Genomic DNA, 26,619 nt, shown 5'->3' with positions numbered 1-26,619 from the left:
TCATCTTCATCAATAGAATGAAAACCATACCTGTTGTGGCCATTTTACCACTGCATAATATAGACCTATAGCAAGTTGTTTTTATTTAATTAGAATACCATAAGTGATATAAAATTAGCTTGGGTGATTATTATCCTTTTATATTTTCAAATACACACATAATTTTTCCGTCTTCCTATTATATCAAATGCGCTATATGTGTGTAGCCTATATGATGTTTGCATTTAGCCTGCAGACAGTGCTTGTAGTTCCTCGTTTTAAAATGGGATTCGCTGAAAAGAATAACCTGAAGATATATGATTCCGAGTCTGATGATATAGGCTCAATTCCTGGATCAGAAATTGATAATATTATGATTCATGTCTTAGGAGACGGATGGATCAACGGGCCTCGTGCTCTATTGTCCTTATAAGCCGTGGTTTTGTCACAGGACAGACACATACTTTTCACTGTCCAAAACACGTTTTTACATCTTGCCATCACACAACACTCAACACAAGAGAGCCGTCATCACGTCACGCATGCAGTGTGTTGAGGCCAGTGGTCAGGCCCCAGACACTGTATATAGGACGGCTGAGACGACAACAAGACCACGCAGCAGACCTGCACCACAGACCACCGCTGAGCGTCAAAACAATGGCCACAGACATTCCGCCCGCTTCTGTATAGTCATTTAGCCCAGCACTGACGGACGTTCAAATTACGTGGCGAACGCGCTTTCAGGAACAATTTCACTTCACCCCCCAGCTTGAACATAACGACACAACACATAAAAGGCCATGAAACAGGGGCATTCAGAAACTCGAGGAAAGCTGTATAAAGTTATGCTTTGCAATAACTTCGTAGTCTATACTTAATAGCGTATGGTTGTGATGTATAATGTGCTGCCATAAGCTCTTATACGAAGTGCAGACATATATAAATTTCAATCCGCTCGCGGCCGACGTGCTGTTTCAGGGAGATAAAGTTAGATGGCTGTCAAACGAGTTGCCAAAGCCATAACAGCCCAATATGTTTCTGTGGTCAGGGCGGTCAAAGTTAACATTTCCATGTTCTCTCTAGCTCAAATGTATAAAAGGGCAGCATAAGAACTGCACAAAGCTCAAAACTTTTTTTCGCCCGATGCACATGCATGCAGCATTGGAAGCCATAGGCCCCGAGAGCTATAGGCGGACATTTACAATCACAAGGTGAACTTGATGTGTGCCTTATATGACCAGTAGGTCGGTCTTGTTCCGAAGTATATATCTCTTAAATATTGCGTTAATGGCGTGCTAAACTATGGAAGGCTAAGCAGCACGTGCAAGCATTTATTGGCACAAAGGAATAACCGTTATAGGTCTATACAGTTAATTTCAATGAAACGTCAACTGCCGCCCATTCCCACATCTTTTAATAAGCTATTGTATCAATTGGCGGCAAAACAAGACTCATAAGGACATGTGGAAGCTATATGGTTGTAATTTCATACAATTTAGCCTACCTATTAGGAGGACGTATATGTATTTATATATTTTTGGAATAATTTGGATATATAACATTTTCCATACAGTTCATTATAAGGCCCATCCCCGTTATAGCATAATTGCACCAATCATTCAAATTGTCTATAATTTGCAGGCTATTGTTATTATGATTCACCCCAAGGGCTACAATTGTAGAAATCAGATTTTTCCTTTCAAGCATCGACACTTTGATTGCATCGAATATGGTTAATATTATCTCTATAATAAACTACTTTGGGTGTGTTATAGGCCTAGCATTGTTCAATGCATTGTGTTGACATGCGCATGGGCTATCTTGGGCCAATAGCGTCTCCGATTCGTTATGAAAATATCCTTGCTGAATAAATAAAAAGTCAAACAAAGACCGCACGCCCTTTTTTTTCTTGTGTAGCCTACTTTTACAATAAATAGGCTTCTGCACGCCGCACGCGACACAGAAAAGTTCCCCTTTCAGGTTATCAAATCTTTAGATTCACCAGTTTCTTGTTTGCCTATATTGATTGAAATACATGTGAACATTTATTTGATTTCGCTCGTTAAAAGTTTAATTCAAGGTTTGTTTGTTTTTTCATGCAGGCCTATAGTTTAATTTATTTAAAAATGATTCGTGATAAATCGTTTTGAATGTTCCCATGGTCATGAGTGACAAATTAATTATTATTATTATTAATATAAATAATAATAATAAACCTCGCTTCTTGAATAACCACACTCACGGGGTATATTTTGACGATCGTATTCCAAATTAAGCTATATAAAAAGGCCGTGGCTTATCTGTATAAGCACTGATTTTGTGCTGCAAATGTAATGCATTTAGGCCTCGCTCGCCAATTTACGCAGACGTTGTTGGAGGAAAGGGGAATGTGAAGATCACATATAGGCCTATACATGTAAAAGCACGACATATGGGTTGAGATAATAGTTTGTCCTGCTACAAATATATTGGACCCTATAAGTTCATTTAAGCAAGCCAACAATTTGGTGAAGTATAGTAGCCCATTCTATGCTATAGTTTTAGTATTGAGGGTAGCCTATGTCAATATTTACTTCTGGACCGTGAATAACAGTGATTGGCCTATGGTGGATCACGAGATACGACAGTCCACTCCAAACCCTGCCCATGTGGGAGTGGGGATATAGTTGAATAGACAAAATGCCAAGGCAATGTGCACCAAGAGAGACAATTACTGGGTTAAGTTAAAGAATAACGGAATGCAGAATAAGCGAAAGAGCACACAGTCCATCTCGAAAAAGCATGGCAACAAGACGAAATCGTATAATATCAGCCTCACCTCCAAATAATCGAGATGAGAAGCTATATAAGAAATTAAAATAGAACCTACAAACTGTGGAGACGTTAGATATTTCTTGCGCGCTCGCCTATATATATATATATCTCGCGTTGCTTTGCTACTGTTGGATTGGTAACTGGTAAGCCATATACCCCGTGATGTGTGCACTTTAATAGGGTAATATAGCCCTGCATCTCAGTAGCCTTCTTCTAAGCCGTTCGTGACGTGTCATATACCGGGATTGTGCAGGGATAGTGCCGAATGGTGCTGCAAATGGAGATAAAACAGGGCAGATTTCCATAGTCACCTTGCATTCTCAAGACATATATATATGTGCCGTGGTCCCAAGGTCAACGACTTAACGTTCTGGTAGTGTCATCCCGTTTCAAGGCCAAGTTGAAGCACGAGGAGACGGGAGGGGCAGGATATAGATACAATATAAAAGGCTAATGTCTCTTCCTCCAGCCCAAGACAGAACACACATGCTGGAATAAATCCATGCATGGTTCTATATAGCCAATACTGATTGTTTTCTTTTAGTCGGGTTTTTTTTTGTTTGTTTTTGCTCCCGCAAACCAAATATTCCAATAGCCCACTGCAAGGACCTGGGATTGGATTACATGCGTACTGCGCAGACTCCATGGTCAAGTTCAAGTTGGACTCGCTAGTAAAACTGAGGGGCGCATTCTGCAATGTCTGCCGTGGGGGGAGCTCCCTTTTCTTTGATCTCCGCCATGGAGACACCAGAGCGAAGCCACTACAACACGTTGAAGTCCACTTTTCGGTAGCCTATAGGCTATATACTTTCTTACAGAACAGGACAGTGCTTTGTGACAGCACTGTGCACAGAGCTTTAACATTAATTCTGGCGTGTATATAGTGCATTTTATGAACAAGAACTGCACCATTAGTGATGCACTTGGTTTAGCAAACATCACCTTAAGAAGAAAAGGCATATTAAAGCCAAGCTTTCCAATCCCATCCGGTGTCCTTCACTATCTAAAATACACACCATATAAAGTGACACTACTGTAAACGCACAAGGTCATTTCTGGATTGCGCAAAAAAAGACATTGTAAGCGTTATCTCTGGACAGATCACAAGATACTACCCGTGTTGGCCACGACCCATTGCATAACCCCTGGATAGTACTGTCAACATGCTGCGATCAACACAATCTGAGACGTTCTTCGGTGGCCTAAGGGCCTTCCACAAACACCTCCATATAGCCCGTATACTTTCTCATATGATTATTTTAAAAGGGCCTTATATGGGGGAAAAGACTAATCGAAAGGTATTAGAAAAGTGGTTATTATCGCCTACATGTGCACTACCACTTTGTTAAAATACATTCAAACATTTCGACCCTGGTCAACACATCTGCTCTGCTATAGGCCTATAGTTATAGGTTAATAATAAAACCGTATATTTTGATATAGCTTATATAAGCATCCACTTTGACAAAACAAACTCTTATACTTTGGTCATGGCATTATGCGGTCATATCATGTTTCTCTGAAAAGCCTAATATATGGAGTGTAAGTAGTAGTAGATTTGTGTTTATATGACGAATTGAGAGTGTGTTCACAGTACACAAGTAGACGCATGGATCTCCATGGCCATATAATACATTTGTAAGTGATATTAGACTATACAGGCACACATTGTATTGGCTATAACAAAAATAATCTGTAATTTCTTAACCCTATAGTGTTAAAAAAAAAATACAATAAAATAAAAATGAATCACACAGGTGTGAAGTGAGGGGCAGCGAAATGACAGCCAGTCACCTATACGTTATATTCCTAAACATTAAAGTCCATAGACTTGGCTGGCACGAATAAGGCTATATACACCATAATTTACCACAAAAATGAAAACAATCCATGGCCTATAACTATATGGCGGAATGTACGAAAGCCATGTATTGGGGGGGGGGGGCTATCAAATGACCAAGGGTCCATATTAAAAAATATGTTCTAGGATAGGGTTTAACTATAATGAACTTCACCTAATCGGACAGATGCCATTTCATTCTGACAGCATTTAGGCTGTTGCCTCTGATTCTATTATACGTGCATGGCCAACCATTCGGTTGTGGTCGTTCAGTCTCCAACAATAATAACCCTCAAGCAATGCAATGGTCTCTTATCTCAGACCCCCATGGTGGTCCACAATGGGAATACAATGTAGCCTAACTTACTCTTTGGGCTCGGTATATTATACACAAACTAAACATGCAGTGTATTTGGAGTGACTTTAGGCACAGCATTTAAGTCATCAGATGGAAATTATGGACAAGAACGTGGCAGATTTATTTCATTCAACTGTTGGTTGAATCAAGCCAGATGTTTGACATCTGAGAAAGAGGCACATTATAAACGTTCAATACTGTTAAAGGCATGGTTTGCACAAGCACGTACATTGTATAAACACTGCCATATATACGAGAAAAATGTGAAATACACATAACCTTTCATTTTCTGACTCTTTAAAGGGGAATTTAGGTTCAGAAAGTATACTGTAGACTGAGAGACAAAGATTGACTACAGAACAAAAGGAAGAAAGACATAATATTATAGGCCTATTAGCCTAAATGTCCATCACATGAGGGTATAGCAGCAGGCTTGTGTGTGTGTGTGTGTGTGTGTGTGTGTGTGTGTGTGTGTGTGTGTGTGTGTGTGTGTGTGTGTGGTTAAAATGTATAAGGGTTTTTAAAATAAAGGTGCAAAAGCATGCTCTGTTGCACTGCAGGCCTAAAAGTGAGTCCTTAAAAACTGCTTCAACTTCTGAGATGGATGTATGTATGTATGTATGTATGTATTTGGTTAAAATGGGTGGGGTTTAAAAAAAGGCAAGAGCTTGCTCTGGTGCACTGGCCTAAAAGTGGGTCCTTAAAAACTGCTAAAACGTCTGAAATGTATGTATGTAGGTATGTATGTATGTATGTATGTGTGTAGTATTTAAAAGGGGGGGCTTTTTAGTAAAAAGCCCAGCCCACAAAACCTTCATATATTTAAAACAAATCCAAAATAAGGTTACCAGTGAAGGGCAATGCCTATTCACTGGGGACTATGCAAGGCAGAGGCGTCCACCCATGTATGTATGTATGTATGTATGTATTTGGTTAAAATGGGTATAGGGTTTAAAAAAAGGCAAGAGTTTGCTCTGGTGCACTGGCCTAAAAGTGGGTCCTTAAAAACTGCTAAAACTTCTGAAATGTATGCATGTAGATATGTATGTATGCATGTATGTATGTATGTGTGTAGTATTTAAAAGGGGGGCTTTTTTGTAAAAAGCCCAGCCCACCATACCTTAATTTAGTTAAAACTACTCCAAAATAGGGTTACCAGTGAAGGGCAAAATGCCTATTCACTGGGGACTATGCAAGGCAGAGGCGTCCACCCCCCTGAGTCCAAGTTAGGCTATAGACCGCATACCTACCTATGTATGTATGTATGTATGTATGTATTACATCTTGTGTACAGGTACACATAAGAGTGAAATTTATTTTTGTTTTGGCTTCCTTACAGACAATGCAGCAGCATATAGATAGCATGACACTCAAAACAACAAAGCACAGCAAACACAAATAAAGAGTGCAAGAAAGCGCAATCAGAGTGTAAAAATAATAGTAACATATATGTACGTATGTGCATGTTTTCCCTGTAGTATAGCAAAGTTAGCTAAACTTTTTGTGAACAGTATAGGTTATGTTCCATATACGTATATACAGTATACAACACAATGTATGTATGTGTATATGGGAGCATGGACAGACAGACAGACAGACAGACAGACAGACAGACAGACAGACAGACAGACAGACAGACAGACAGACAGTGTGCACATGAATACAAGCACCTTATGGAATAAATACAAATCATTGTGTGTACATTGTTATACCCTATAACACTATACAGCAAATAAAAGTATACTGTTATATGAGCAACTAACATTAATTCAATTACATTTTTATAAATTGCTGCTACTTGTCGCAAATGCTGTCTATTCTGTATGGATGTATAACTATCTCTGCCAGAAAATTCACAATCTTTTTATAGTTTTCAAAAGATAGCATTACCCAAGTCAAGTGTTAATGTAACACAGAGAGACAGACATACAGACAGACAGAGAGAGAGACAGACAGACAGAGAGAGAGAGACACAGAGACAGAGAGAGAGAGAGAGAGAGAGAGAGAGAGAGAGATTTTCCACATGCACACACACCGGAGAGAGCGCGAAGGAATTTTCACTCACTTCTCTGCTTGCTCGCAGCTGGGGGAGGGGGGTCTGCGGTGACCGGGGCGCCGTGCCTCTTTTCAACAGGCGAGGGCGCACAAGGACAGCGGAGAATATCGAGGCTCCGCAGCTGACAGTCCCCTGCGTCACGCTCCTCTTTCCACCAGCACGTGACGTCACGTCACCCACACCAACGGCCATCCTCACTGTGGGAGCATATAACCTGCAGCCAGGCATAAATAAAACTCAGTTAATGTGGAAATCCTACGACAAAATTATGTCCCACTTGATGATGCTGTTGTATATACCTGCAAGCATGAATAGCCTATTATGTGATGATGGCATGCACGCACTTCAATTTCTGTGTATAAGTGCATATATACATACATAGGGCTATCATCACTTTGGAGCTATAATAAACAAGTAGAGCTCTGGCCCCTGCATGGTGGTAACCTATGCGAGATGATTTCAGTTTTTTTAGTTTTGTTTGGTATGTTTTCTCATGCCAATATACAGCTCCTTTGAATTGGATATGCATGTAGGCCTATGTAATGAGCTACAGAGCTAAAATGACACAGGCCGCCTTGGGGGATCCATTGGAAGCACCAAATTACGCCTATGCCCATCCCATAGCCTATATACACGGATCAGATCAAAGTGACACACGTGTTCTTAAAATCCACATTGTGCTTGCTTCTGTTAACAGACAATTGTGCACGTGCACCCATAAGCACTGAAAATGAGTAACGTTAGTATAGTCTAATATCAAGTTCAAACCCAGGGTTAAAAGCCTCTCTCATTTATTGCTGGTTAGTGGCTTTTTACTGCGCGAGAGCACATCCTACATCAAAGAGATCTTCGCGAAAACGGCCCCCACCCTGAAAGCATGCAAAGAGCCGTCTATCACTGCGCATATTATGTCAGGACACTGGCGTCAGTGGTGTGTGTGCCAATTGGAATAATGTCATGATTCGTGCCCGTGTTATTGCGAAACATGACCCTGACGCGCGTGCGCATGAGTCATGTTTCGATTCCAAATTTCCCCTAAATTAACACCAATTAATCTAACCGGGATTTATTATATAGTCAAAAGAATATAGGATTAGATTCGATTTTTTTTTTACCGTCCCGATTTTGGGTCATGCTTGATGTCATAAGCGAAAATATACCACATCTAAAAAAACGAGCTCATTATAGCTATCGCCATTTATATTCGTCATATATGACAACGATATAGCCTATATAGTCAGTGGGGAAGTGGTTAAAGTCCTGTTGTCTTGTGTTGCTCTTAGACTAATGTCAAATGGTCTGTTATCTTAACTCTGACCACACGATTTGACCTTAGAGTGCTTTGTTTGACACCACTTTAGGGGAGGATGAGAATGATGGGAGGAGCAGAGCAGGACGGGGCCTCTGTCTGCTAAAATGGACATGCAACAACGTATATAAAAGCAATAATGTGCACTGGCCTTATCGCTCTCTTTTCTACATGTATAGGCTAATCGATGTCAAGTCAAAAATATAAGGCTATACAATCTTTGTTATATAAAACGTACCATGTATATATAGCATATCATTTCCACTCTGCAATATTACAAAGTAGGCTATAGCCTATTTGGCTGCAGCCTCAATGCAAATAAAGCTATATCGTCAATGTGTTTGTTTGTTTGTTTTTGTTTTTTATTTGCTCCCTCGTTTATAGAAAATTATGTGAAAGCCCTTGCACTTCTGCCTTATACAGAAATGTACTATTGCTAATCATGCAGGCCATGTGTTTCACAATGCTATACGAAACATATATATATTAGAAACATGTGGGGGAGATTAGACCACGCGTTACTATACAATATATGAACCAATATTGTTAATGTGCACAAATTTAAGACATCCTCTATAGACCAGACAGTGGTCTGCATGCATGCTCTGCTCCATCCTCCCCTCCATGCTTGGCGTTATGTACTCATGTCCCTTGTTTTCCTATATATCAACCAACCCACCACCCACCCTTCATCTCTCTCTCGCCACTGTGATTGCTCCTTCTGTTTATCCACATCCAATCAATTGCGTGTCGTCATCAGGGGGTACCATCATGACGACTACACTATTAAGAATGACAGCTCGAAGAAGAGAGAGAGAGAGAGACAGGGCAAATGGTGATCCCTCCCAGAGCTCGTGCCGCACTCAGGAGCGCTCGCCACTCAGGGTCAGAACGGACTGCATCCCCTCTTGTGTCGCGCGCCTCTCCCCTTTTCCCTTCGACACGAGCCCCCGTCACAAAATCGTCGCCTTGCCCACAGCAGTCGCGGCTCGCGCTCCCCTGCCCGCCGTTTATACACTCGAGGTTTAGCAGGAGTGGTCGCCGTGTTCGCTCGTGCCGTTCTCGTCGCGCGCTCGTTCCTCGGTCGGTGATGGAAAGCAGAAAGGAGATGCTGATGCTCGCGGAGGCAGGTCAGCTTCACCATGCAGGCAAGAACGGCGCCAATTTATCCGAGGCGGTCGGAAGCCCCGTGCGAGGAGAACCGCAGCAGGGGAAGGCGGTGCAGACTAATAGGAACTGTGTGAGTCCCGGCTCTGCGGCGCCTTACTCCCGGGACAGAAGAGCGGAGGAGGCGGACGAGAGTGCACGTATAAGGGGCATGTATCCCGACATGAGGCCGGTCGGCGTGTCCAGCGCCCCCACCGAGAGACACCGGTCTCATGGACATCATCACCCCCATAAAGACGGCAGCAGTTCAGACACGGAGTCTGATTTCTACGAGGAAATCGATGTCAGCTGCACCCCAGAAAGCATGGATTACCCGACAGCTAAAGGTATATAGGCAAAAAATACTTCAACTCCCATGCTTTTCTTGTTTGCTCGTGTTGCATGAAGTCATATCGACTGTGCTTATAGGCTTGATTGAATGCAACATTGCAACTGAGCTATATGCACTGAGCCAATTATAAATAGGCTATACAGGACTCATGTCTTCAACCATTGATGAGGGTCGGATTTCTATATTATAGCCCATGTTAATTTCGTTGTATATACAACATCGGAATCCAATGCGGAATGCCTGATTAAATGCATTTTTGTCTCACTGCAACAAAGCAACAAAAAAAATGCTACTTGGAATTGTATTCGCTCTGCACAGCTGTTATGTCAAGTGTGGCTGGATCCATGCTGCGGTGACACCCACACGTTATTATACCCAGCCAGCTTTAAAACGAGTCACCTCGGCGCCACTTCCTTAGAGAGACCCCTCACACAAATCACCCTTTATTTATATTTACTCCTCAAGGAAGAATGTGGGTTTTTTTTTTTATAAGAACCACAGTGAAAAAAGGAAGGGAATTAAGGGCAACCGCCAGAGGAATTCTTTGGTGGGTTGAGTTGGCAGTACTATATATCCCGAGGAGCAAAAGGACTGATATAGGCCTATTGATCATACAATACCATTCTTTAAAAACCTGTCATTAAAAATTACATATAGCCTCGATCGCAGACTAATTCATATTAAGCTAAATATACATTGTATGACATCCACATTGTCAATTTCATAACATTAAAGGAATCTATCTATAGGCCTATAAGCAAATTCCAGCTATTTCTTTCCCCACGAGAATAATAATTATTACAATAATAAATATATAATAACATATTAGGCTACTACTATATTACTAATTTGACACTTAGCTATATTTAACGTTAAATTATGCTACTCAATTTTATTAAAGTCATGTAATGGAAGGTATACCATGGTTTTTTTAAAGCAAAACAATATATTCCATTTTCAATCAAATGCATAAACGGTGACCATGCATGTTAACACAACAAAGCCAGCGTGTGTATTGTAATAATTTTGTGCTGTCTATGTCCTCGGTGTGCTTTAATGTATATAGCGAATACTGTATTCATTATAATAATTCATTAATTCACTTGTCATATATATAATTCCACTTATTCCAGGTCTAAGAAGTGATTCCCCAAGCCATCAGAGCGAGAACAATGCAGACACGGGGAAGTCTGTGCCGGGCCCTCCGGGATCCCTGTCCTATGCGGCGGACCAGATGCGACGGTACCGGACGGCGTTCACGCGGGAGCAGATCGGGCGGCTGGAGAAGGAATTTTATCGGGAGAATTACGTCTCAAGACCGCGGAGATGTGAACTGGCCGCGGCCCTTAACCTGCCCGAGACCACCATCAAAGTAAGATGCACTGTCTGGGATCTTTGACCTTATAACAAACTAAAACACGGGGAGGAATGTGATATAGCATCGACGACGCTATATATGCTATATGATTTTGAGGGTATAAATTGCAGCCAGAGGCCTTGTCCTAAATTCATATATAGGCTACATTCCTAGTTCTAAACATTTAAAGCTCTATACAGCATGGGGAATTAATATTCCTCACAATTTCCCCATTTCGATTTTCCACGACCAACAATTTATGTATATATTTTCTAAATGCACATTTCATTTCAGATGCTGTATAAATCTCACAATGTCGCTCAAAGTTCCTCCTTTTGTTGTTGTGCGGTTTCAGAGAGAGAGAGAGAGAGAGAGAGAGAGAGAGAGAGAGAGAGAGAGAGAGCTTGTGTGTTGTGTGTGGTGGTTTAATATTTGACCCGGCGTGTCTCCGTTTACAGGTGTGGTTCCAGAACCGCAGGATGAAGGACAAGCGCCAGCGTCTGGCCATGACGTGGCCTCACCCGGCCGACCCCGCCTTCTACACCTACATGATGAGCCACGCCGCCGCCACGGGGAACCTGCCCTACCCCTTCCCGACGCACCTGCCCCTGCCCTACTACTCCCACCTGGGCGTGCACGGGGCCGCCGTGCCGAGCGCCGCGCCCTTCTCCAACCCGCTGCAGCGGTCCCTGGACAGCTTCCGGATGCTGTCCCATCCCTACCAGAGGCCGGAGCTGCTCTGCGCCTTCAGACACCCGTCGCTGTACACCGCCCCGGGGCACCACCCGGCGGCCCACCATGGCCTGGGGCCCGGGGGGAGCCCCTGCTCCTGCCTCGCCTGTCACTCCTCCGGCCAGTCGAATGGCATTTCGACGAGGCCGCCCGGCGGCGCCTCGGACTTCGGTTGCTCCCCCGCCAGCAGGACTGAGGCTTTTCTAACGTTCGCCCCGTCGGTGCTCAGCAAGTCCTCGCCGGTGACATTAGACCAGAGAGAAGAGGTGCCTCTGACCAGATAAAACGAAGAAGAGCTATAGTCATAATAGGCTATTAAGACTGTATAGCTGCGGGATGAACATATATACAGTACGTATATACGAGTGGCATACCATAAGCTTTTTGACATAATAGCGTTTAAGCAAATGAAGAAAAATAAAAACATTATCGGGACCCCCTATCAGCATGAGAGACATCTTGCTCCTGTGAAGAGCTATACATGTCAGAAGGAACAGTATGAAAGTCACTTCTTGGCACACGTCGTTGTTATCCGCACCCAAGGAGATGATTAACTTGGGGCAAGATCATTATCCACATCTTCAGCTTTGACGCACAATGGATCTCACTATAGGCTACAGACAGTACAGTCCACTGAAAACATAAAACAACCCTATAATGCCAGCGCAGAACGAGGCCTGAAATATGATGACCATGAGATGAAACCTGCAAATTTCATTCATATATAGAAGATTAATATGGTGCAGCCACATGTGCAGGGAGTGCGACGTATACATGGGCGGAGTGAGAAGATATACAGAAGGAACGTTTAAATCTCTGTGATGGATGACGTTAACGTTTTATCATTATTTGTAGTCCTCTATATGCGTCCAAATTGACCTACATGTATTGTATGAGAATGATGCCTTCCATCTCTCTTTTTTTTTTTTAACAAGGGGATTTGTTAACAGACTGCTGCGCCTCATTATAGCCTTCCTCCCCTCTCCACCGGGCCCTGACGGGCCTCCTCGGGCCGAAATGTGCAGATGCTGGTGAAAAATTAGTAAATGATGTATATGTACGCGCGGCGTGTACGGATGAATTTTGAGTGTTGAATTAATGATATAATGCCGGGGCCTTTTTTTCTCGCGCCTGCCTGGGAAGGGATCGTTTCTGCCAAACGGTAACAAGGCGCCGAGGGAACGGATTAAGCTTGCACGGCTTGACGGGAGAAGAAGAGAGAAGGAAGACGAGGAGGCGACGGGCCTCAGAAGAGGATGGAGAGAGCGGGATTGAGAGAGAGCCTCAGAGAGAGAGAGAGAGGGGGGGGGGGGAGGCAGACAGACAGACAGACAGACAAGACACTGGACAATCACGCAAAGCTTTGGCAAGCTTGCCATAGTTATAAACCCCAGCTCTCTTGACTTCCACCCATGCAGACCTCCCTTCTTCTCAGTTCACTTGTGTGTGTCACTGTGTGCGTGTGTGTGCTCATGAGTTCTAATTTTACAAGTCAAATTAAAGTCCGTTTCCCCATGTAGCCTATAGTGTTCATGTCATATTATTCATTATTTTATTTGTTATTTTTACTATTTCGCTTTGCACTGCTCTATTGGCATATCTCGAGGAGAGAGCGGATTCACAAGTGACTGATATTTATGCGCTGATTGTTTTATTATTAGTTAATTATTTTTTTTTGCTGGATTGTTCTCGACATCTATTTGCAATAAATAACACTGTCAAATCATCCACGGAGTCTTTTCATTTAAAAGAAAAACAACCTTTATGATTATATGATATGGGGGGGAAAAGCAAGACTATATGCCTAAAAGAAACCAATTTATATCACAGAATTGACAATGATGTCAAAACGACGAAAGTGACAATAAACCTGAAAATATGCATCTCGTTTGCTTCATGTCATTTGCCTTCATATACACCTTCATCAAGCACCTGCAGTTAACAGCTATAATACCACAGAATGTTGTGGATTCAGTATCACAGAACACAGCTATATTTTTTGGGAGCACGCGAGGTTGACCATGAAACCTAGTGGTCCTTAACGCCACTCATGTTTTCTCTACTTAATAGACACGACAGGATTAGTTGTCTGAAGATACTGAAACGTGAAAAGATCAATGATACAGCAGCAGCCCCACCAACAATCAGCGAGATCTTAATTGGCCGCGTTTGACTGGCACGCACGCGCGGCGCCATGCATGCGCAAATTAGAGCTTTCTGGCTTTAATAGGCTGGCTGGGTAAGGTGCACGCTACACAGAGAGAGAGGCAATTTAAAAGCACGTTTAATACATTTTCTGAGAATGGATATCCAAAGATGCATGTTATTTCAGTGATTTAAACAAATATAAAGTGAAAAGTATAAGGTGTATATAGCTATATTGTATACAGGCATTTAAGCAACCTATAAACCATGCACCTATAACACTGCTTTGCATTAAACGAGCTTATTTCGACAGCATGTAATGTATAAGGCATGCCTTTTTATGAATCGAATTATGTGCATTTTCCAGTATAGTGACGAATAAATACACGAGAGAAGCATATAGAGTTGTCTCATTTAATGACAACAGCACCGCTCTGTGTATAGTTTAGCCTATATATATATATATATTCTTATTTATTACCAAATGCAACGGAGAGAGGTGACGGAACAAAACGTCCTTTTGAGTCAGCGTCGGTGGAGATGCTCACATATAGCTTCCTCGCGGGTGCTTGTAGCGACTATAGGTAAAAAGGTTCATCCTAATCAGACAGGCCCCCAATGAACACACACCGCTCCTCAGAGACCCCCCCACACACACACACACACACACACACACACACACACACACACACACCCACCCACCCTCCTTCCGCCCCACACTCGTTTGATTGATGGCCTTATTAACTGGAGTTCTTGTAAGTGTGACCGAGCTGATTAAAATGCATATGTTTGGAATAATACACCGTTTAAGCCCGGCGCGGGTCGGGGTGAAAACTATACGAGGCAGATTTATGTAAGCTATCAGGCAATGTCTTTAGTCTGATATGGGATACGGGAGACATGGAGAGGAAACTGGTTTTTTGGTCTGTGTTGTGTATGCATGCATAATCAAACGATAACATAAAATAAAGATGAACGAATCGGGCCTTGAATGTTAAAGCGTGCGTCAGTGCATGGATGCAGGGCGAACCGAACGTTGTTGTTTTCATTGGGCATTCCCATTATGCGTTATATATCCTTAACAGGCACAGGGTGTTGGTGCCGAGTTTGATTACGGTAGCAGCCTCAGCAACACCATATGATATTCTTCTAAATCCTCGTCGTATAGGCTACAGTGCCAGAATGATACTATAAAACAGGGGCAAATTACCCCGCGACGCATATGGATCCTCGGCTCTCTCTTTCCTTTCTTGCTGTAGTGTACAGCACGAATCCTCAATTGCCTAATCCAACATCAACACGCCATTTAATCGCTGGAAGACTGTGAATGACCGAGCCACATAGATATATGATGGCTTCATAGATTGCGCCCATAACAGCAATTACCGCAGCCTTATAAGATCCTATTAGTGAGAATTGGCTCAGGGCTCCCCAGCTCCCCCCAGTCACACAAAGCGTTTTGATAGGGGCGGTGCAGTGCAGCTGTCCACCGGTGTGCAGTGTGTGTGTGCGTGTGCGCGCGCACGCGCGCGCGTGTGTGTGTGTGTGTCCGCGCGCACGCCAATTGGATCCGTGGCTGCTGCTACCGCTGTTTAAATTGTATTACAATCTAATTTACAGGCACTTGTCGTAACGCAGAGCTGGCGAAGGCGTGGACGGACCAATCACGGCGTAATGATGATGAATGGGAGATTAATGCGCATACAAGCAAGACAATTTAAGCCTTCATCTGTTTAAATAGGCTTCCAATATCATTTGGAAACGGAGGTCACGTTAAATCAATCGGGGGGGACGCGTGAAAGTCGTTTTCAGTGGCGTCTTTATCAACATTATTTACGGTGCACGGGAGACAGCTATGCGCTGCAGCCCGGCCTGAGAAAATGGCCCGGCTGGTATGGCTACGTGGTTATGTGACATACAAGAGCCACAAAAAGGAAGGGAGAATTGGGTTGACTTGATGCTATATGAAGCCTCCTCTTCAATCCTCTTTAGTTTGGTCGTTTAAATCAAGTGCGGTGCGCCACGTTTGCCAAGTGGATACATTATTCCTCCTCGAATCCAACCTGAATCGCTTTCATTCAAAGGGGGCTGCTATACATGCAGACACACTTGAGTTGTCAACTTGTTAAGGTGAACAGAAATAATCTTTGGCCCCGTTTTAGACATAACTTGTGTTTAACCTCTAATGTGGACGTAAAGGACAGACAGTATAGTGGACACTGCGTGTAATTTGGAATCTGACTTAATAGCATTTGTTGCATTGCCCCTTTGAACGTGAAATTGCTCAAATATATTATTTATTGATAAATATATTAACCATATCGCCTACATCAGTATGCTGCCACAGCACGGGGTTGGAGTGCCTTCCTTGGTCAAGGACCACAGTCATTATATTTCAAAGAGATCAGTATAGGCCATTTGTCAGTGCAAAGAAAATGGAGCTCGTTCTGTGACTGTCTGCACTGTAATGTATCATGATATTTTGTATATAGTTCCAGTGGTGGAAACTAATGTAAGTGCATGTGCCTATATACTTAAGTATCCAATTTTGAGGTAGCCTATTTCTATAGCCTTATACTTTACTTCAGTATTTCCAATAGTTTTCCTATATCTCGGATCCTAATTGTACTTTTACTCCACTTTGTATTTAGATTATTATTATTAAAAAACGTATATACATTATTAACCTTGCAGCCCATATTCGGTTATTTCAATATCGCCCGATCTAACATGCTCACCATTTTCAAAATATGTTTTATATACATTTGAAATGGCACAATCTGCACAATGAGATTTATTTTTTATTTTTACTGTTGTTACTTTAAGTATATACATGTTGGTGCAAATTTTGTGCATGCCTGTATACTTTCACTCAAGTATAGGCTATGTATACATGTTGGATTCCGGACTTTTACTTAAGAGTATTTCCATTTTGCAGTATTGATACTTTTACTTATAAGTATAGCTAGCCTATAACACATTGGAGTTTCCACCACTGATTCGTTCATATTCCTGGATGTGTCAAACCCTCCTGACTGCTGTCAGCATGTGTGACATTTCCCAGATATTCAAACCGTCAACCTCGGGGTCCCTGCAACGCCATTCAATATGTGCAGAAAATATAAACCATTATGATTTGGGGTGAAGGTCTTTTATACGGATTGATGCTTGATTGACGATTGAAGGATGGAGATTTTTTTATTTTATTATGAAAAAGTCTAAGCCGGTCCAAATTCTTGATCATGTAAATATGTCGTATACAAAACAATTGTTAAATATATACCGGTATGCACAAATTAATTACATTTCTAATTCACGGGTGGAATTAATTTCTTCATGCCAAATGTATAGTGATTGACAGACTGTCTGAACACATGTATTTAGCATAAAGTTAGACTTTCTGGTTTATTTTAAAGGTGGATGGAAAGTGTCAAAATTGCATGATGCAATTGGGCTTTCCCAAAGAGTCAATGACACATTCATATAAGAGCAAGGTGTTTGGGGAATTGGTCATCTCATATGTCATAAGGACACATCATTAGAATATATACAGACAGTATAGTTAGGCTATAGTCATGCATTGTGGAAATACGGAATGGTTAAAAAAAATGGTAAAAAAAAAAATCAATCTTATTTATATTTTTAAATGTATTCATTAACATAAAGTATTCCGTTTGCATGCAACGACCTTGGCTTACCCACTTTTCAAAGACCCTATATGTGGACTGACTGTGGAAGTGTGGAGCCCTGAACAAAATGCGCTGATATATAGAAGATGTTTTACTTTCCATTCACATTTAAATAGTTATTTTGTATCCAACGTTTACAAACAATGCAGACATAAAACCTTCAGTGTGCACAGTATCGTAAAAAAGGGCTTTGTCAATCAATTTCAAAAATGAAAAATGTCTCGAGTCACATTTTATTGATTTTTGTGGTGAGGCTACAATTTTGTTTCTAAGTGGGGAGCTTAATGCTCGTTTACGCCATAGCTGTCTTCGAAGCCAGGCGGCCAAGCATATCGGTGCAAATGGGAGCGATAGCAGGCCTAGTTAAATGCTTGGTGACGTGACGTCAATACAAAAAAAAGCAAAAACAACCAATCAAACACAAACAAAAACATTAAGCTGCTGAAATAAAACTGCGTTCTATACGTTCAAGTGTGGCAGCCAAACACGGTCCTGTTGCTTATTTGGCTGTGGCATAATAGGCTATAGATTTGTGTCATAATATATGATATGGACATAGGCCTACGGCAGGATAACTCATAGGCCTGCCCTGTATACAGTTCAGTTCATTGGGTGCGTTCTGTGGTGGTGAGAGAGCAGCTGACCACTTACCAAGACTCATTCTTCAATGACAGACGTATAGCGTGCCGTGAACCCTCCTTAAACAATGCATGCTGTCCTGCAGTGTCGGATGCCGGACGGTATCAGATTCATAAAGGTAACATCTTCATCATTAGGTGTTTCCACGGATTTCAAGTTAACTAGAAACGGCTTTCAAACATTGCGGCTTCCTCCAGTCACCGGTTCATCGCACTTGCGGAAATGGAACATTTCCGGTTTCCGATCAATATAAACTCATTGGCCACACCCACTATTATAGGCTATCCGCTATTGCAGTCCTCCATATCTTTTGTCAAAGTAAGCGACTTGTCAATACAATATTGCTACATTTTCGACTTGATAACGAAAAAATAATAATACAATTAAATGAATGTGGTCGTAGACACTTTTGTGTCTACTTTTCTGTAGACAAACTATGAATAATTCATGAGCTACGTCATGTTATGCCTGGGCGTGGCTGGGCCGGCATTTTCAATGGCAACTGCCATAGGACAAACTTAATTTGATAATAAAAGCCATGGATTAGCCATTTACTAATTCATTCATTCATTTCATCAATCTTATGTTTCTCAGTTTCAGTTTATTTATAGGGACAGTGCAAATTAATACATGTTAAAACAAAATGCCAGAATTAGCCACGGGGAAATTCTGTAAGAAGGCTTCCAAAAAAATATCAAAGCAAAAACAAAACAAGATATAAAGTTTAATATAAAATACATTATAATTTAATATAAGTATAGAAGCTATAGTGACCTATAATATTGCAAACTATAGGACATAAGCTGCAAAAGTAGAGTTTGATTCTGACATGAACAAAGTGTTAGTCTGATAGGATTTGGGTCCACTCTCTTGCACCTTTGACAGACCATTGGCTAAGAGTCAAACACCTGTCCGCATGGGTGACTTACTGACTTTGCATAGACCAATGCTTATACATTTCATTTGAATATCCCAATTTAGGAACTTATACTTTTTTTATTCAGGCCACCACAAAAATGATAGGCCTAAAGATTATAGGAGTGGCTTCAACTGGTTCCCGATGTGAATTGACATAATATAGTTTCCTCCATGGCATCTTCAAACTGCGGAATTGTAAAAGCTAAACTATGGTCTTCTCCTTTTTAGAGGTGTCTTGAGCATGTCTTGAGCTGGCAGAGATTATAGGGAAAAACATTTGGTGTTTTTCGGACACATCCATTTCTGGGTGTTATCCTGCAATGTGACATTGACTATTATATTCCTTGCCAACACAACTGCCAGAGGGAAAAAAAAACGTTGCCATTGTATATGTGTCTGCAAACCAACTGATACTATACATCTCAATGTTTCAAGGCAGGCACGCTGTCAGTGTATATATGGGGGTTTTGACTGAGTCCTGAGAGCTGCTCCCAAGCGAGTGGCCGCATGCACAGAGAAGCGCAATGTCCAACGCTGCCAACTCAGCGCCTTTGAGTTGCAATATATAGGCAAAGAATAGCAAATCATATACATTCTCAGTTATAATGTCATAATATAGTCGACATACTGTGTATAGTATAGTGAGAGCTGAGCTTCCCTCCCTCAAGGAAAAGGCAAGACAAGCAGTAATCACACAAAGGTCACCGGTTCACCTCCTCCCAGCCCCCATGTCTGTGTTGAAGTGTCCCTGCGTTATAGACACTTGACCCCTATAACTGATCCCCCCCCCTTGCGTGCTCATCATAACCGTCTGAGCAGCCATCAGCTGGGTGAAGCTAAAAACCGAACGTGGGACAACATTGGGTTACACAATGGTCTAAATCATGACTTCAGTCAGTGACTTTCCCCCACCCACCCCTGTTCTCCTTCAATTCTTTTCCCTTTTTGAGTGGTGCAACCACTCCCTTACGGAGCTATGTGTGTGGGTGGCTGGGTGCGTCTGAGGACGAAAACAGCATGGTTTGTGCAACCTAACACACACACAAACAGACATGCACATAGTAACTATATAGCTGTGAATGGTGGGCTTAGACTGGAAGTGGATGCGCGCGCATGTTCAAAATGGCCGCGGCCAGTGTCCCACTCTGTGTTGATGCGGGTATAGTAACATCAGCTATAGCGATACGATCAAATCAAAAAATTGATTAAAGAATACAAGCCCTAAAAACCCGAGAATCTCGGGTTTGGCGGGCTATAGGGTACTAATTTAACCCTTCGTGTTCCTCGTTTCTGGCGGACTCCGTGTTAATTTGTAAAGAAACATCACACCTGCGTGAAGCGAGGGGCGCTCTTATCGTCGTATACATCGTCTCATTCAGGCCAGTCACAATCTGCGTCCTCACCTTCGTCATCAATGTTTGTGTCGCGCAATGTTTGTGTTTACACAAAAACACTCAACATTGTCCATTCATTGTCAATGGCATTTCATGTTGTTTGTGTTGGGACAAAAATTGGGTTACATAATATACACCAAAAGGTGGACATACTGTCTAGGAGGGACTATAGAGCCCCTCAAAAACAGAACGGTCACCATAAGGTTTTGATTGTCAATGACAGCTTATTTCTTCCTTTCTGTCAGTGACTTGCAGGATCACATGCCAGAGGAGCTTGGATAAGTGTCATTTGAATCAGAGTACATGCTTCATACAGTAAATACAGCAGACATACTGCATATATACAACAACTGTGTGAAATTATTCATGAGCTGAGAATCATGAGGTGGTGGAACCCAGTTTGTTTTATGTCTAGATTGACCTTTTACTGAGGGACCCCTGATGTCATCAATATTGGCCAGCAACTCTATACATCTGACCTCAAACCAAACCCTTAGATCTCCATATATGGAGCTGACCTGTTCTGACATTCCATATGTTGATCCTTCCCCTGCATGCATCCTTCCTCTTCGATGTCTCCCTTTTGACTGATACCTGTCCATTTAAACTCTAGACAGGCCCGCCCCAAAGTTATAAAACTAGAGTTCTCAACAGGCCCGGAAATTAAGGCCCGGCCCTATCTGGGCCCTCGTCAAACCCTGCACACTCAAGACACTGCCCCAGCTGCCACCCATAGATCCATATATGGAGCTGACCATGTTCTGACATTCCATTATGTTGATCTGACCTCATCAAACCCTGTACACTCAAGACACGCTCCACATATGGCCAGTATAATGTTGATCTGACCCCCATGCCAAAGCGCCAGCGCTCGCCCAGCAGTCTGCTGTCACCCTGCAGGCGGATGCATGCATGAAGGGCGACCTTCTCACCCTCAGGCGTCCTATACTGGTTGTAGTGGAGTAAAAGTACAAATATTGGCTCTGAGATGTAGTGGAGTAGAAGTCAAAGTATCTGAAATTGGTTCAAGTAATTGTACAAATGCCTCAAAATTGTACTTCTGCATTTAGCAGACGCTCTTAACCTATTTTGGGGCGGGAACCCCTTTTGGTGAAAAATAGCAGATCTACAAGCTCATAGCGCGCCAGGTTGTAGGTCTGCTTGTAGGTCTGCTTTTTTTTATCGAAGAACGACTGACATATAGAAACATATAGCTTTTTCAGAAAACTGCATGTCAGGATGTAGAAGAACATTTTTAGAATCTGATCTCAGGTCAAAATGGGTTAAATCCAGAGCGATTTAGGCTACATTAAGCAAGAACAAAAACATGGCAATACAAACATGACAAATAGTTATCATGATATATACGTATAAGCCAAGTATACGTAACAGTGGAATATCTATATATAATGTAACTATACTATATAGTGCTTTTATGTGTACATAAAATGCTATCTAAGTTACTTTACACCACTGGATTACCACGATATGCGGTGCATTGCCTGAGCCCCTCCGTCCTGGCTATAGTGTGGGCCTTCCCACACCGTGGCTACGGTGGCTTTGCTGTACACTGCTCTGCTGCATCACTCTCCATCCTCTCGCCGCTTGTATAATGAGGGCAGAAATCCATATGGAATCTCGCGTTTGAGTGATAATGCTCATAAGGTCCGCCCAAGTCCTTTATCGGCCCTCCACTGATAGCCGGAGAAATCAGTTCACTTGCAGATCGATGCCGCGAGAGTTTTATTTCACTGGCTGCATGGCTTTGGGAAGTATATAACTGCAAATACAAGGACATTGGGACACTGGAGGGAGAGTGCGCGTGCATGTGTGTGTGTGTGTGTGTGTGTGTCACGTACGTGTGTGTGTGTGTGTGTGTGTGTGTGTGTGTGTGAGAGAGACGTCTGTGGATTCGCGGACCACCTGCCTATAATATAACATCAATGTTGTGCCCTGCATCCCAACTTCCCAAAGCTCATTCCTTAAAGGTAGAGTCAGTGATTTATTTCACTTAATTCAAATATCACTAATTTTTTTGTTTTGTTGTGATAATCCTCTCTACTATAGAGTGTGCTGACCATATAAGGAGTTCCTCCCTGTCCCCAGTTAACCCCTGGGGGTCAAAAAACCTTAGGTTCTCTATCCTGATTGGATGAAAGCTTGTGTCCCATGGCAAAAACGAAACCTAAGGGTTTTTGACTGAAATCACTGACACCCCCTTTAACCACTCCCTCCCCCATATATATAGCCCCCAGACTGAGTACACCTCAAAAATATACATACATCAATAATAATGATCTATATTAAACCGCATTATACCCACACAACTGTACATAATTTGGTGTTCATATTATCGAACGGGTATAAGGACTATAGTGGCTATAGCCTACAGTTGTCAAGAAGGAGCTCAGCCATGGCAGTGAGAAGGGTCTCTCCCCAAAGTCTTATTCAGCACTCCGATGATGATCAAAGTTGTATAAAAATCATTTGATTGTTCCACCATGACATCTTTTGTTTTGTGGAACAGTTCATGCGTTGCACGCACGCAGCGCGCCGGATCGTGAGATATTGTTGAAAATGATTTAATAAGCACTCGCACGCTTTACGACAGAGTGTTATTATTTTACGACCCACTTGGCATGAGAGCCCTGATGGCTTTGTGTGAGAGACCCGGTCCAATTCTTTCCACACCTCATTTTATTTTTTATACAGCAACTATATGTGGGCTGGGCTGGCCCAGCTTTCTACTGTTTCGGCGATGGCGGTTTGGGTGGCTGGTGATGGCGACATGAAAAGTTGTATACCCCCTCCTCTCTTTCCCAGAGAATGGAGAGGGAGGGAGAGAGAGAGAGAGAGAGAGAGAGAGAGAGAGAGAGAGAGAGAGAGAGAACAGAAACACAAGCTTATTCCCACACTTTTGAATGCCATGCCATGCAGCATGGGGGTCCCAAAGTGGGGTCCCATGCAGGGGTCCTTGAGGGACTTCCAGGGTTTCCCCCAGCTAAAAATGATAGTTAGGAACCAAATGGACCCTTATGGGTCTGCAACTCAGAGAGTGTACAAATATGGAACCAAATGGACCCTTATGGGTCTGTAACTCAGAGAGTGTACAAATATGGAACCAAATGGACCCTTATGGGTCTGTAACTCAGAGAGTGCACAAATGGAACCAAATGGACCCTTATGGGTCTGTAACTCAGAGAGTGCACAAATGGAACCAAATGGACCCTTATGGGTCTGTAACTCAGAGAGTGTACAACTGGAACCAAATGGACCCTTATGGGTCTGTAACTCAGAGAGTGTACAAATGGAACCAAATGGACCCTTATGGGTCTGTAACCCAGAGAGTGTACAAATGGAACCAAATGGACCCTTATGGGTCTGTAACTCAGAGAGTACAAATGGAACCAAATGGACCCTTATGGGTCTGTAACTCTGAGAGTGTACAAATATAGAACCAAATGGACCCGTTTGGTACACTCTCAGAGTTAAATCACTTTGATTTTACAATATACAGTACATTGGCAGGGTCCCAGAGATAGAAATGGGGGTCCGTCCGTATAGCCTGATGCAGGTCAAACCTGGGGGGGGGGGGGGGTCCTTGAAATGAAAATGGTTGAGAATCACTTGCTATGGAGCCGTAACAATCTTCTCTTATGGGGGTCCTTGGCTTATATTTTCTAATGGGGGGGGGGGGGGGGTCCGTAGGCTATAATGAGTATCAATTTGGGGGGTCCTTGACATGAAGAACTTTGAGACCCACTGCTGTATAGAACGGCAACAGAATGGACCGAATCCGTGGAATCCATAGAATTTGACATCTTCCGCATAATAGCATGATGATGAAAGAAAGCTATACTGCTTTAATGATACTATAGCTATATACGGCCCATAATCAGGTTTAGAGCAATTACTGAACGTCGGCGCTTCTATACATGGCTGGGTATGGGTATATATACACTTCACGAATGGCTACGGGGCTTATATAATTCCTGTTCTATATGACATCTTTGCATGTGCACATCCCTGTCTTATACTTTACAATATATGCACACAAGGTATGTATACGTGCATATAGCTTTGTGCAGTACTTGTGTCTGTGTATCATAGCTATAGATAGGTGTATGCAGATATGGGCGTGTGTGTGTGTGTGTGTGTGTGTGCGCGTGTGTCTGTGCGTATAAGTGTCCGCTTACTCCTGCCTGCACACACAGGACCGTGTCCGTATATAGGTGCACACAGTGGCGTTGTTGGTGATGGAGCACCTCCGTGCCAGGGTGATGTATCCTCATTATGTCCCCGTGGCGTGACCGTCACACCCAGCCCCACTGGACCCTCTCCTGGGGGAACCGGGGTGTCCTGTCCGGGCTTTCCCTGAGATCCAGATCCACCCCCTCCACCTCCGACTCCCCTACAATATGCCTCGACCCTTCACACCACACACACACCACACACACACACACACACACACACACACACACACACGTCCCAAACGACACCGTCTGCAAAGGCATGCTGACCGGTTCCTGTGGTTGGGGTGACATGATCAACATACTCGCGAAAATGAAACATTCCGTTTGACATTCCGTTTGTGTAACTTTTTTTTTCCACAACAATTTTATAAACATCATGAAATCTAATCAGCCAACGACGGGGGATATATAAGCGGTCGACTATAGTAAACGGAGTGCCAAGAAAATGAGTCATTTGCGACACAAATTGACTCGTATATATCAGGAAAATATCAACTCCAGCATCGGTCTAAATATGAAAACATAACAGACTAATAGCATCTGTGGACAAGCAAACAACTGGCATATTGTAATTTGTTACAAATGGCTCAGCTTGTTAAGGAGGAAGCCCACACAAACAAGGAACATTTTAAATTATTTGATTTATTATAACATGGCAAAGAAACTCAATAGTAACCATGTCAGTAGAATTAAGAATTATTTAAAAATAGCAGATCTACAAGCTCGTAGCGCGCCAACCGAGTGGCGCGCTACGAGCTTGTATAGGTCTGCTATTTTTGAAAAATCGAAGAGCGACTGACATTTTTAGAATCTGATCTCAGGTCAGAATGAAAACTGTCAGGATGTGTAGAAGACAGTTTTAGAATCTGATCTCAGGTCAGAATCAAAACTAAAAGGTTGGAGTGCTCCCAGTGAGCTGCGTTGTGAGAGAGAGAGAGAGAGAGTGGGAGACTAGACCGAGTAGACCGGCCCCTGCAGCCTCTTATATAGAGGAAGAACCAGGTGGGACACATCTCCACTGATGATGGCACACTCCGCCCTCCAATCATTATCTGAAACACACACACACACACACACACACCATGTTAGTAACCATGACAACCACATCACAATATGTGAAAAGGCAACCAACATTAACATAACTGTAGCACCTATAAATAGACTGAGAAAGAAATAGGTGAGTCTGAAGAGGATAGTTTTCAGACTGTCGGGCATGTTATACTCAGTCACCACATAATCCTCAGTTCATACTGCAGTTTTTTTACTGCTTATTTGATGCAATTATATTCTTTATTTTAGCTCACCTTTCAATCATTCTAGCTAACCACATGCTATATTATTATTAGGCCTATAATATTATTATGCATAAGGAAATGTCTGTCTGTCCTATAACACACTGTTCTGCGCGCTTCTTTTAAGCTGTTTATAAGAGTTTTCATGTAATACACCGGACATTCCATCGCGCCAATGGGACGCACGCGCATTCTTGCGTGTTGGAATTCTTGCAGGTACTATAAGTAAGCACAAAGTTACTTTAAACCTATTCATATACTCCAGCTTTAGGTGATAAAGCTGGAGTAACATGGAGTAATATGGATAACCTTATGACCTAAAGTTGGAGTATGAATAGGCCTTTAC

At 42.5% G+C, this 26,619-nt stretch overlaps 1 protein-coding gene across 1 annotated transcript; it reads left to right on the top strand.

Annotated features, from left to right (window-relative positions):
- Positions 1 to 9,199: 9,199 nt before the first annotated feature.
- On the top strand, positions 9,200 to 13,671 carry LOC308332136 (homeobox protein XHOX-3-like). Its single transcript, XM_080787788.1, has 3 exons — positions 9,200 to 9,849; positions 10,988 to 11,226; positions 11,670 to 13,671. The coding sequence occupies exons 1-3, from the start codon at positions 9,447 to 9,449 to the stop codon at positions 12,225 to 12,227; spliced, it is 1,200 nt and encodes a 399-aa protein (XP_080643914.1). The 5' UTR covers positions 9,200 to 9,446; the 3' UTR covers positions 12,228 to 13,671.
- Positions 13,672 to 26,619: the final 12,948 nt, after the last annotated feature.

This window comes from Protomyctophum bolini (genome assembly GCF_963924005.1).
Source record: "Protomyctophum bolini genome assembly, chromosome: 17".
Lineage (NCBI taxonomy): Eukaryota > Metazoa > Chordata > Actinopteri > Myctophiformes > Myctophidae > Protomyctophum > Protomyctophum bolini.
The sequence above is the reverse complement of the archived record's forward strand: the minus strand, read 5'-3'. Positions and strand labels throughout refer to the sequence as shown.